At 39.5% G+C, this 12,719-nt stretch overlaps 1 protein-coding gene across 4 annotated transcripts in view; it reads right to left on the bottom strand.

Annotated features, from left to right (window-relative positions):
- The window catches only part of farp2 (FERM, RhoGEF and pleckstrin domain protein 2), an 84,896-nt gene that overhangs the window by 27,135 nt on the left and 45,042 nt on the right, over window positions 1-12,719 (bottom strand). For all 4 annotated transcript variants that reach the window (XM_067459566.1, XM_067459567.1, XM_067459568.1 and 1 more), the window contains exons 4-13: window positions 11,090-11,132; window positions 10,923-11,001; window positions 10,743-10,840; window positions 8,786-8,900; window positions 6,527-6,674; window positions 5,720-5,815; window positions 5,089-5,252; window positions 4,727-4,795; window positions 1,590-1,647; window positions 1,259-1,466 (exon numbers count right to left, since the gene is read on the bottom strand). In XM_067459566.1, coding sequence (XP_067315667.1) covers window positions 1,259-1,466; window positions 1,590-1,647; window positions 4,727-4,795; window positions 5,089-5,252; window positions 5,720-5,815; window positions 6,527-6,674; window positions 8,786-8,900; window positions 10,743-10,840; window positions 10,923-11,001; window positions 11,090-11,132 — 1,078 coding nt within the window. The remainder of the gene's footprint in view (window positions 1-1,258; window positions 1,467-1,589; window positions 1,648-4,726; window positions 4,796-5,088; window positions 5,253-5,719; window positions 5,816-6,526; window positions 6,675-8,785; window positions 8,901-10,742; window positions 10,841-10,922; window positions 11,002-11,089; window positions 11,133-12,719) is intronic.

The raw sequence follows: 12,719 nt of genomic DNA, 5'->3' as shown, positions 1-12,719 counted from the left end.
CACAGCAAAACTTATAGCTTGTAGCCATCCAGAATACCGAGATTAAATGTCAAGATAAACACAGATACAATGATTGAACTATATAATCCGAAAAATGTAAATGAATCACACGACCCTACAAGAACTTGCAGCACATGATTCAAAAACACAGAATGAATTAACACCAAAGAGAGAGTGAGAGAGGAAGTAAACTGGAAAGGCACGTGAGAAAGTGGTAGATTGAAGCGCTAACAGGAAGTGCCAAAACTATAAGTACTGATTATATAAGGATGAGGTGGAGAATTAAGTGCTTGGTTATGTTCTGCATTAAAAACCACCAATACTGTTGCCATTTAATGGAGGTCATGCTACATTTTAAGATGGGTGGGGCCTGGCGGGGGCTCCCCAATGCTTAGAGCCCTGAGATTTTGGCATTCCAGCAAGAAGCTGTCTAAATCTGCCTCACTCACTAATGGGTTGCTGAAGAAGAGGTTATGATCTGGAGGCAGACCTCCATCCGACCCCCAGTCGGAGTCGGAATCGGAGCTGCCGTCAGCCGAGCCCTCTGTGGCTGTGGGCGGATAGCTGAGCTGCTCCAGCTGCTCTACCAGATCATTAAACTGCATGGCCGAACTGTCTTCCGAACGCACCGAATACGCAGGGAAGTTAACCATCGAACTGGCTTCAGAGAGGTTCTCGGAACCAGGCAGACGCAAGGAGGATGAGGAGTCGGGTCCTCCAAAGCCGAGCGAGAGCGAGTCGCCGGCAGAACCTAGAGGAAGGTTATCCAGTGAGCTACACTCAGAGCGGTTATTAACCAGAGAACTGGTCTCGGATCGGCCGAAGGCACTCTCTGAGTACGTGTTAGCATTACCGTTAAGGTCCTCAAGACCGAGAGCATATGTAGCAGGCTGCACAGGGATTCTATCGTCGTATTCGAATCTGTCAGGACCTTCTTCGTCAAACCCATAAGAGTAGGCTTCTGCACCGCCGGCGTAAAATGAGATTTCAGCTGGATCATCATCTATATACTCTTCGCTAACATGCAGCTGCGTGCAGGCCATTGGAATCTGGTACGACATCTGTTGGACACGCATTAACTCTGCCTCAAACGCTTCAGGTGTGAGGAAACCCTTTTTCGCGCCAAAGCTTACACCACCCACCCCTATTCCCTCACTATCCTCATTGCCATTTTGGGAGGGCCGTGCACTAGAGGAACTACTCTCTACACACACAAACGAGGGGCCGCAGTCTCCTGCTGCCTGGATATAAGTGGCACCTGGGAAGGCGTAGGTGGATTGGGAGTTCTTGATGGTGTCCTGCTGCATTGGGCTGGGGGCTCTTGGAGGTTGCTGCATCTGTTGGAGATTCAGAGGCTGGTTCAGGGTCTCTGTCCGCATGGGAGGGCTGGGGGCATGAAGGGAGTGGAAGGAGGCGGTGACAGAAGGACACACGGGAGCCCTTAGACTGTCATTAAAAGACAGATTCTGAAACGGATGGGTAAGGTAAAGAGAGTGGAGGAAAACAAAGTGAGTTGTTTTTGTTTTTCATATTGATATTGGTTGTCGTAAGTTTGGTTGGTTGTGTCCCTGATCTTAGACTCTGCTCACCTGTTTGAAAACATCAGAAGCCAAAGACCGCGTCGACATGCGAATCTTACTGTTCCTCCTGTAGAAACAGCAAAATCAATGCAAAGACAAACAACATAGAGAGAGAAAAACACAACAAAAGGGCTTATGAAGAACAGTCCAATTAGGGTTGGGCGATGTCATCTAAATCGGCAGCTGACGATGTGTACAGTAAAACATCGCGATGGACGATGATATCGCCCCTGGGGGGGTAATAATTCAATTTTCGTTATTGTTAGTTATTATTTAATTATTATTCGTTATTTTACTTTATTTATTTTATTTTCCAACTAATGACTCATCCGGCCTTTCCAATAGGTTGCAAGTAAGGGGGAAAAGTAGCTTCCTTCAACTTAAGAAGAGCTGTGTATTTTAAGCAATTTTAATTTGAATATCTATTAACATAATTTTTTTTTTTCTATTTAAAGCAATAATTTCGTTATTTTACTAACTCAACTAATGACTCATCGCCCTTTACAAAAGTTTGCACGTAAGGGGGAAAATAGCTTCCTCCCAATTAAGAAGAGCTGTGCACTTTTAAGCACTTTTTATTTTAATATCTCTTAATATATTTAACATATTTTTATTTTAATATTTCTTAACATTAACATAAATATTTTTTTCTTAAAAACTATAATTTCGTCATCCGGGCTTATCAGGTTGCACGTGAGCGGAAAAAAAGTAGCGTGCTTCCACTTTGATACAATGGCGTTGGTATTGGTTGCTAAAAGGGGTACTACTTTGCCTATATGGCAATTTTTTGGATTTAGACCTGATGAGAGTGGGCAGCCAAGGGACCTGACTGAAGTTGTGTGCAAGATCTGTTCATGTGTGATCCGCGCAAAAGATGGACAGACGACCAATCTTCATGACCACCTGCATGTTCGCCACCCAGCAGAGTATGCCACCTTGCCTGCACGTGCTGGGCCTAGCAAAAACGCTAGCCAGGGTCAGCAGACGATAACTGGGGCTTTTGCAAAAAGCACTAAATATAAAACCGACAGTGACCGATGGAGGCAGTTGACAGATGCGGTAACTCGGTTCCTGGCCAAAGAGATGGTTTCGTTCAATACAGTGGAGAAGCCGTCATTCAAGGCCATGCTGCATACCTTTGATAAACAGTACGAGCTGCCAGGTCGAAAATATTTCTCAAAGACGGCTATCCCAAACCTTTTCAACAAGGTTAGAAGTAACATCACGAAAGAGCTGGGTGATGTAGAATATTTGGCCCTGACTACGGACATGTGGTCCAGCTGCAATATGATGCCCTACATGTCTGTGACAGTGCATTATGTAAATAAAGAGTGGAAACTGCAGTCCAAATGCTTACAAACTTGCTTCATGCCCGAAAGCCATACAGCAGATAATTTGGAAGAAGCACTGCGCGAGGCAATTAATGACTGGAAACTACAGGAGAAACAAATTGCCTGTATAACTACCGAACATGGGGCAAATATTGTTGCAGCCATCCGGCAGTTGAAATGGCCTTGGTTAAGTTGCTTTGGGCACAACTTGAACCTGGCCATAAACAACTCACTTGTGCAACAGAGGGCAACCACAGACCGAGCTTTCAGGGTTTGCCGGGCAGTCAACACTGCGTTTTCGCACAGCTGGCTAAGGCGACGTGAGCTGCAGAAAGCGCAAGTGGAAATGAAACTCCCTGAGCACTCACTGATCACGGTAAATGTTTTAAATTAACAACTAACGAATTAGGCTATTTAAAACACACACACACACACACACACACACACACACACACATACACACACACACACACACACACACACACACATATATAGTTTAAATTAGCTAGTTAATATGTAGGCCTATTTTATTATTTACTGTGTCTTTACTGACAGGACTGTGCAACACGATGGGGCTCAAAACAGCAAATGGTGGAGAGAATGCTGGAGCAGGAGCAAGCCATCAAACGTGTGTTTGCCCAAGACAAAAGCCGCCGCCCACTCCCCCAGCTGACATGGCAAGACATAAGCGTTCTGGAATCTGTGAACAACGCGCTAAAGCGAGTAGCGGACTTCACAGACATTCTCTCTGGAGAAAAGTACGTAACTGTGTCCTCACTGCTGCCCATCGTGGCCCATTTTGAAGGTGTGCTGGAGCAGTCAGAAGATGATTCCAAACTTACAGCCGACCTGAAACGCGTTATCCTGGAGCAGATGGAAGGCAGATATGGTGATGACACCATCCAGAGAACGATGCGTAAAGCAACACTGCTTGACCCAAGGTACCGTGGGGACCATATGAAACCTCCCGAACTTCAATCTACAAAATCGGAAATGATCGAGGAGATTGTGAGAGAGATTGCGCTGTCGCTGCCAATGCCAACACCAGGTCCCTCGCCGGCGTTGCCACCATGCCTAAGAAAAAAAAGTGGTCTTTGGGCAGCCTTCTTGCGAAGAGAGCAGCCACAGCACCTGACGCCACGCTCACGGATGAGCAAAAGGTCGAGTCAGAAATGACCAGGTACCTGCAGGAAATGGCCATCGATGGGGAAGAGGAACCACTGACTTGGTGGAAAACGAACGAAAAAAGATTTCCGTTCATGGCAAGATTAGCACGGAAATATTTGTGCATATGTGCTACCAGCACTCCATCAGAGCGGGTCTTCAGCACAGGATTGGGAATGTCGGATTGGGAATGCGGATTGGGAATGTCGTTACTCCAATCCGCAGCTTATTAAAACCAGACAAAGTGAACATGTTGGTATTTCTAGCCAGAAACATAGAAATTTATCGTCTAGGCCTATGTAAATCCCGCGTTCTGAGGTCTATGTATGTAAATCCCGCGGTCTGAGTGTTGTTCTCGTTTTCTTGTTCTTAATTCGTTATTCTTCTGTGTTTTAATAAATTTGTGTTATCAGAATCACCTTTCATTCTTGTCTTCATGTCATTGATTTGACATGTGACAAAGGTAGGCCTATTTATTAACCAGACAAAAGTTCTTTAACGTTCGCAGAATTCGGGGTTTATTTTAGGCCGAACTGTCGCTTCAGTGCAGAATAGTGCTTGTGGACGATGATATCGTCCATCGGCACAACCCTAAGTCCAATATACAGTTTAAAACTGGTTTCAGGTGACACTTTGAAAAAAATTATTTACCTCTGGTAAGGAGTTCTTCTCAATCCACTGTCCCTCACATACTCAACAAGCTGTTTCTGCGTCCTCCCACTATTACATACACACAATGCGTTTTAACAAACCAAGTGAAATACATTCTATTACCTACAAATAGAGGTAGGCATTAAAGTAATTTATAGTTCACAATATTCCCCAAACAATTGGTGATGTACACTACCGTTCAAAAGTTTGAGGTCAAGATGTTATGTTTATGAAAAATATTATTTGAAAAATACAGTAAAAACAGTAATGTGAAATGTTAAAATGTAACTTATTCCTGCGATGTCAAAACAAAATTTTCAGGAACATTTCTTATTATTACACCCAGTAGCACATGTGAGCACCTGTATCTGAAGGAGGATCCTCTGCTGAAGAAGATGGCTTTGGATTTGGGCTGAGGCTGGTCTAACAGACGGAAAAATGAGTGATGTTCCACACAGTTCTTCCAGAATATCTTACACTGATCTCGACTGCCCATTAAAAATTCCAGCGTATCCTGATGAGGACCCTGTGAAACGAAACGTTGATCAGTCACTGAGAAAAGAATGATCTTAAGAATTTCCATCTCAGATGAAAGGCAACACGAGGAAACATGTGGTCTTAATTCTTAGCAACCCATGAAAGTGATCCCAACAGAAAAACAAACGTCACTTGGATTCCATTTAAAATGCTTACATGGGGTATAAGATGGCCCCATCCAACTAAACTCTAGAGCCTGAAAACATTACGTCTACATCTTATTATGTGTCAGGTCTCCATTGATTCTGGATATCCTAGGAGTCATCAGACTTATTTCACATGTCTTCTAGTGGAGGTATGCATGTATTGGCGGCATCTTGTTGTCAAATTAGACTTGATTCTGTCTGTTTTGCTTTGAGGTAGTGTCTACATGTTTACAAATGTACATAATAATATTATATAACATTGTGTGTGTGTGTGTGTGTGTGTGTGTGTGTGTGTGTTTGAGATACCTACATGAACTTCTGGGTGCAGCTTAATTAGAAATCGTTTCCTCTTGAAGCTCAGCTTCCGAATCTTGGACCAGTTGAAAGTGTTAATTTTGGTATGGCCCTAAAAATTAGAAAAAGAAAAAAAGATATTTATTTACAGTGAAATAAACATATAACAAAATACTCAATATAATATTGAACCATTCGGCCGTCCAGTATGGGTCTTTATCATCGCTGAAGTGAGCCACAATACGATCGCAAATGTACAAACAAGTGAACATGACACACAAGCATATTCAACTAAAAGCCAGCATATGTTAGTTCTCGGCTAATGTCCGTTGTGTGTGTCGTGTGTTTTGAATAATGACTCGCACTGAGCCTCTCTTCTCACCATCAATAGTAGACACGCCCCATTACCTGCTGATTGGCTACAAGTTTGTTATTGCACTCAGCCAGAGTCCTTTTTCTAAAACGGTTTTTAAATAACACTTACCCCACCTTTAAAGGGACAGTTCACCTCTAATAGGATGTTAATTTAAAAAAAATCTAAAGACCTTTAATACAGTAGCTTAATACAGTAGTACCTTTAATACAGTTTATATATATATATATATATATATATATATATATATATATATATATATATATATATATATATATATATATATATAAACCTGTGACTACATATCAGCTGAATTCTATATTAATGTATTAAATAATAATGTACTAAAAATGCACCAATATTTGGGCTAAAATAATACACGAATAACACCTTTTTTGCAGCTATACAAAAGCAATTATATTTGCTTAAATAATAATGTTGTACATGTACCTGAAAGACCTGCAGGCCCATGTGTGCTACAGCCAGGTTGATCTTGGTGCCTTCTCGGTCCGCAGCGGGATGAAAGCGTACCCCATACATCTCCAATTTACGAGCAATCTCCAGGACCTGGAAATCGGATTCCGCTGGAGTCTGCCCCCTACAGGTGAGGAAGCAAAGACAAAAAAAGGTATAATACAGTGACATTGTGAAATATAATAATTTCAAATAACAGTTCTATTTTTAATACATTTCAAAATGTAATTCATTCCTGTATGATGCAAATGTGAATTTTTTACATATATTACTCCAGGCTTTAGTGTGTCACGATCCTTCAGAAATCATTCGATGCTCAAGAAACATTTCTTATTATCAATGTTGAAAATAGTTATGCTGTCTAATGTTTTTTGGAAAGAATGATAAATTTGATGGATAGAAAAATCAAAAGAAAAAATTATATCAAATAGAAATTTTTAAAAATGTTTTACTGTCACTTTTGATGCATCTTTGCTGAATAAAACAAATATTAATTATTATTTTTTATCTTACTGACTCAAAAGGCAGTGTATATACCCCATTACTTTATACCTTATATAAAAATCACAAAACCCATACCCGCCCATTTCTAAGTAAAGTGTGGGGGATGGGCAGACACATTGCAGTAATGTTGTGTAGTGTTCTGACTAATCGTGGGCAAATGTTAGAGCAGTGCCAGATCATTTTTTCTGCTCATCCTTTAAGCTGTTCAATCTGCTTAAGCCCCTCCCCTTCCCTTGTGGCCGTATGGCTAATAAAGAGCCTTGAGCCACTGGATTACAATCACAGCCTCACATAGCCGCTGACACGGTCGACCTGCAATACTTCTCTCACACCCAAAGCCTCAGATTAAACACAACGGAACTGCATCATTACAAAGAGCAAAAACAAAACAAAAAACAGGGCTCATTACCCTTCAGGTTTGGATTTCAGTATTTTCAAACTACTATTGTAACTAGATTTTAAAAATTTCTGAAGATCTGATTTAGAAAATCTAGTTGCTATGTGATTATGAGGTTGCATACAAGCCCAAGTGAGAAAGGGCCATCCCCTTTTTTCTCAACTCATTAGCAAATGTGGAAATCATAGGATACCTCTCGATACGATACCAATATTATCACGAAACAACAATTCTGCGATAATCAATATATTGCTAGACAATCCTATAATGATACCTCACGATATCTCTCCAACTATGAAAACAAAAAGTCTGTGAAAAAATTAAGTGCGGGTTTTCTAGACTTTGGACTTAAATATGCCTGGGGGATCTATTATTTTACCCACACTGGTGTCTGTCAGTGTTAAAAAACTATTTTTTCTTTGGTTAGTTAACTTATCTTCATGTTTCTCTCATTCACGTGTTAAGCGCCACCACGAGGAGCCATGAAGTAGCCCCGGTGGGAGAAGGGAAATCTATTTAAAGCGTATTATTTTATTAATTAAAATCTCGATATTTGGCGCCAGCATATCACACGGAGAAGAGCAACAATATATTGCCCTCTCGATATTTTGTCCCACCCCTACTCCTAAGATATTCTTACCCCTAGATATGACCTCATATCTCTTATTTGATGTACATTTCTGGAATTAAAAATTAAAAAAATTAAATAAGTCTGATTGCTTACAAAAGCGATGCCGCATAGTTAAGCATTTTCATGCCTGTGACACGAATGGTGCGAAATTAGTTACACCTTTTTTTAATAGGGGTTTTACTTTAGCACAAGCAACAAATGCATATCTAATTATAAAGATGCTGCTCTACATTTAAGTTTCTATCATCATTTCTGGCCTATATTATATTATGTCTATATTGTGTTTATAAGCTTTTAAAACAATATATTTCCAAAGTTTAGGCAGAGATAGAATCTGCAGTCAACCATTAACTGCCTCTAAATCTCTTAAACTGCCACACACAACAACACACTATCAGATCGCTTTTCACCAAATAAACTCAGTACCATATGGAAACAGTGTCATTCAAGATATCCAGGGGAGTATATATAAAGTTCAGTTAAATGTTCCACTTGAAACAAATGGCTTCTCATTCCACGCAAATGCTTCCAACTAAACTGGACATGTCAAAGATAAACTTACTTTTGTGCCATAAATTCTCTCAACTGATTCCCGGTGGTCAGCTCAGTGAATTTACAAAAGCAAAGCTTGACAGACTCAGATAAATTTAAGAGGAACAATGTGCAAGTCTTCACCTTGAGGCCAAAACAATAAATGTCTTACGTGTGTCTGCGGTGGAGCTCCATGATTTTTTCTTGCACACGTTCCTGATATGGCAGTAATTTATTCATCTTCAGAAACTCCCTGTCTGCCATATCATCATAGTCACCGATTTCAGCTGTGTGGGGGGAGAGAAAGGTTATAGTTAAAATACATTTAAAAAAAATAATCTAGTTCTTAAAAATACGTTAAAATTTATAAATTAGAAAACGTTTCTAAATACGGCTTCCACCATATAAAAAGTCAATTTTCACAAATAGGCCATCATGAAATTATACACTACAGTTCAAAAGTTTATGTTTATGTCTATGTCAGGAGTCCATTTTTTTTTTTTTTTTAAGGAAATTACTTTTATTCAGCAAAAATGCATTAAATGAAGCAAAAGTGACAGCAAAGACATTGTTACAAAAAATATATATTTCAAATAAATGCCATTTTGACCTTTCAAATCATTAAAAAAAATCCAGTAAAAACAGAAAAAAAAGAAATCACTGCTTCCACAAACCTATTAAGCAGCATATTAACACATGCTACTGCAGCAACAATCCACATGTGACAGTTGCTGTGTTTACATGGACCCTAATAATCGGATTGTAATTGGAATAAAAAAAAAAATGTAACCATGTCAATCGGAATGAATTAGCCAAATCCGAATTTTAAGGTTTGGTTTAAACCTTTTCTAATTAGATCGGGAGTACATGTAAACACTTTATCAGATCAAAAAAATTAAAAAAAGGAAAGTACTGTGCATGTGCAATGATGTAATAATGGCGTAATGAGGATGACATGACGTGTGGACTAAGATGCTGAATGAAGTGTCATAAATGACTGTGGTGTCATTCTAAAATGTTCCTTCCACTCATCTGTAAAGTGGAGCAGGACAGTCATTGTTTTGGACACTCATCCACAGATGCCTTGTTTTGGGCATGGGAATGGCCATTTTTACTGCTTGATAAATTTAAGCAACATGGCACAACGAATCATCCACGATTCCTGAAATACATAAATATTAAGGCCCAGATTGACTAAACTCATTAGCACAAGAAATTCCAAAAAAAAAAAAAGTGCAGATGTGAGTGTAAAGTTCTCCACATACTGAGGGAGTACAAATAAAAGAACACAAGCAAAGCCGGATCACTTCCATAATAACCAAAGCAATCTACCAGTTAGCGACTGGTTTAACCTGCTTTTTTGGTCGTTAAATAATGGCTCAAATACCAGTTAATTGACAAGAGCATCTGAAAAGGAAAATCCTGCAAATGCTAATATGGTCAGCCTCAAAAATATCTGTCCACACCTTTTCAGCACTAATTTTTCACTGTGCATAATCCTCTTTTGGTGTTTAGTAAAAACCTGTAATAATAACCTGTAATATTTTCTAATATTATTGTATTTTTGATTGCCAGTAAGACAGGAAGGCGCAGCGCCGAACTCTGGTCTCAGGGAGAAAGTGTTGCAGTGGCAGATACCACAGACATTAAAAGATGTGCAGCCAGAAGAAACGCGGTTCACCCGCGCTCAGTGTTCTGATTTACTTAATCATATTTACTGTTTGGTGGAGGCAATCTAAAATTATTGTTGGTGAAACTATAATCAAACCCCCAAACTGACGTGAAAAAAGCGTGAGGCACCGAAAAGCACGCTGTTTGCATCCCTGTTCAAAAGACTTATTTGACCTTGCAGACTACTGACCTTAATCTCTATGACAATTTCTGTTTTACGTTTTTCCCCTGCATGTTTTTGAATGGTGTTTTTTTTTTTTTCATTCATAAACACATATTCAAGTTACTGAATGTATTCATTCCATTTGAAATGCATTTTTGAATACATTAACAGGTTTGTGAAAAAAATCATGTCAGTGACCAACATTACAAAGCAGAGGCAAAACAGCATTAGTTTAAAGAACAGACAGACTATAGGGGACTTGGGTCACTGAACAAACTGATCTCAAATCACATACATTGCACCAAATGAGAGGCAAGCAGGGCGGCAGTGTTTTCCGTACAGTTCAGTCGACCATCTATCAGATCCCTCTTGATTTGCAGAGAAAACAAGTACCTGGAGAAAAAGAAGATAATTACAAGAACTGTTCACCTTGTCAGTATATAAAAGCATGGAGGGTGATTTCTAAACATCCTACCTAGTAAACTCCTCCTGAAGCTGACCAGGATCCGGAGGAAAGAACTTCACTGACAGCCGAAAGAGCGTGTTCATCGGCCCTGTGGATAATAAGTACAAACACACAGGTTCAAAGACCTCAAGATCCCCTGATCTCTAAACACAACACAAAACAGAAAGCATACTTACGTCTAACTTGTTTCATTATGAGCTTGGTGGGCTCCAGCCAAACCTAAAGAAATAAAACAGTCCAAAGTAATAACACTGGCATTTCAGCTTTTAACCACCTTATAAACTATAAGCAATAAATAATACAAATAATCTCTCACTCTTTCAAACTACATCTGTTTTTGGTCTTTGAAGCGAGCACTAAAACTGAAGAACATCATGGTCACAGAGGCCACAGATGAGATCTTGAGATGGTGACCACACCAAAAACATATTTCAGGGATTTTTAGAAAGTTATTATCGGCTCCAATTCAAATGCCCCGGGACATGCACTCTTTTAATTCAAACCTCTGTGCTTGCCTGTTTTGGGGTCTTGCATAGATGTGGATGATTGGTTTTAATTGTATGTGTCTGTAGAGTGTGTAGACACCCTGCTCCTCACAGCACATCTGGAGTTGATTGTGGTAAGAATGTACCTTTTCTCACTCCACCTCCAGCTTCTTCTACTCCACTGACCTCTCAACTTTTGTGGAATCATCACAACAACCCCATACAAACATTCCACACCTGATTCGACCCTCTCCAAATAAGCTAGCTTGGCAAACTCAAAAACAGATGGCCAACAGACTTTCTCCAGTGTTATATCAAAATTACTTATGAAATGTTTGTTGACAGTTTTTTTTATTGCGTCAAATAATAAAAGAAACCAAGATGAAAATGGATTTATAGTGATAATTAAACTGCCTTGCTAGAGGGTCTACACAGCATCAACAAAAGTCCTTTTTCGGCAGTCTCTGTATTTTTCCCATTTATTTTCTTCATAGCAATTTTCAAAATATATTTAAATAAACAGTTCTAAGCAATGAACCATTCCAAAAGAAACCAGCAAAAACTAAAACAAACAAACACGTAAAGGATTAGTCTACTCAAACTTGAAAATTATAGAATTTACTCACCCTCATATCATTCCAAACATTTCTTTCTACTGCTGAATACAAAAGATATTTTGAAGAATGTTGATAACCAAAACGGTTCAGTTCCGTTTGACTTTTATTGTATTTTATTGTTTCCATAATGGAAGTCAATTGGAGCCAAACCTGTTTAGTTGTCTACAATCCTCAAAATGTCTTCTTTTCAGGTTTGGAAGGGCATGAGTAAGGGGTTTAAAAGTGTTTTTTTTTTGTTGGGAGGACTATCCCTTAAAGCGTATTCATTATTAAAAGAAAGCTTTTCACTGACTTATCAAAATCACTCACAATTCCCTTGTAAAAGCACGCAACCGCAAATTATGAATATGTTCAGTATAAAATGAATTTTGGGGACTGCAACAGAATTTAAAAAAATAATTACTGTTTTTCAACTGGTTTCCTGAACACTCCTCTCTTCTGTCATTGGTCAAACAAAAAGAGAGTTCTATCCCTAAAGGCCCTGATATACTCACAATAGGGGTGGGCGATATCTCGATATTTAAAATATATCGAGATATTTTTTCAACTCGATATGGATTTGGACATATCGTATATATCGATATATTGTTTATATTTAATTCTGATTCCGCCACTTTGCTTGTTTGCCTTCCCTGTGCTGTGCTCGCTCCCGCTCGCGCGCCTCCCGCCTCATTGCTTTTGTTCCCCCTCCCCTCGCGTGTCGT

The sequence above is a fragment of the Pseudorasbora parva genome, chromosome 12 (genome assembly GCF_024679245.1).
Source record: "Pseudorasbora parva isolate DD20220531a chromosome 12, ASM2467924v1, whole genome shotgun sequence".
In the NCBI taxonomy this organism is placed as follows: domain Eukaryota; kingdom Metazoa; phylum Chordata; class Actinopteri; order Cypriniformes; family Gobionidae; genus Pseudorasbora; species Pseudorasbora parva.
The sequence above is the reverse complement of the archived record's forward strand: the minus strand, read 5'-3'. Positions and strand labels throughout refer to the sequence as shown.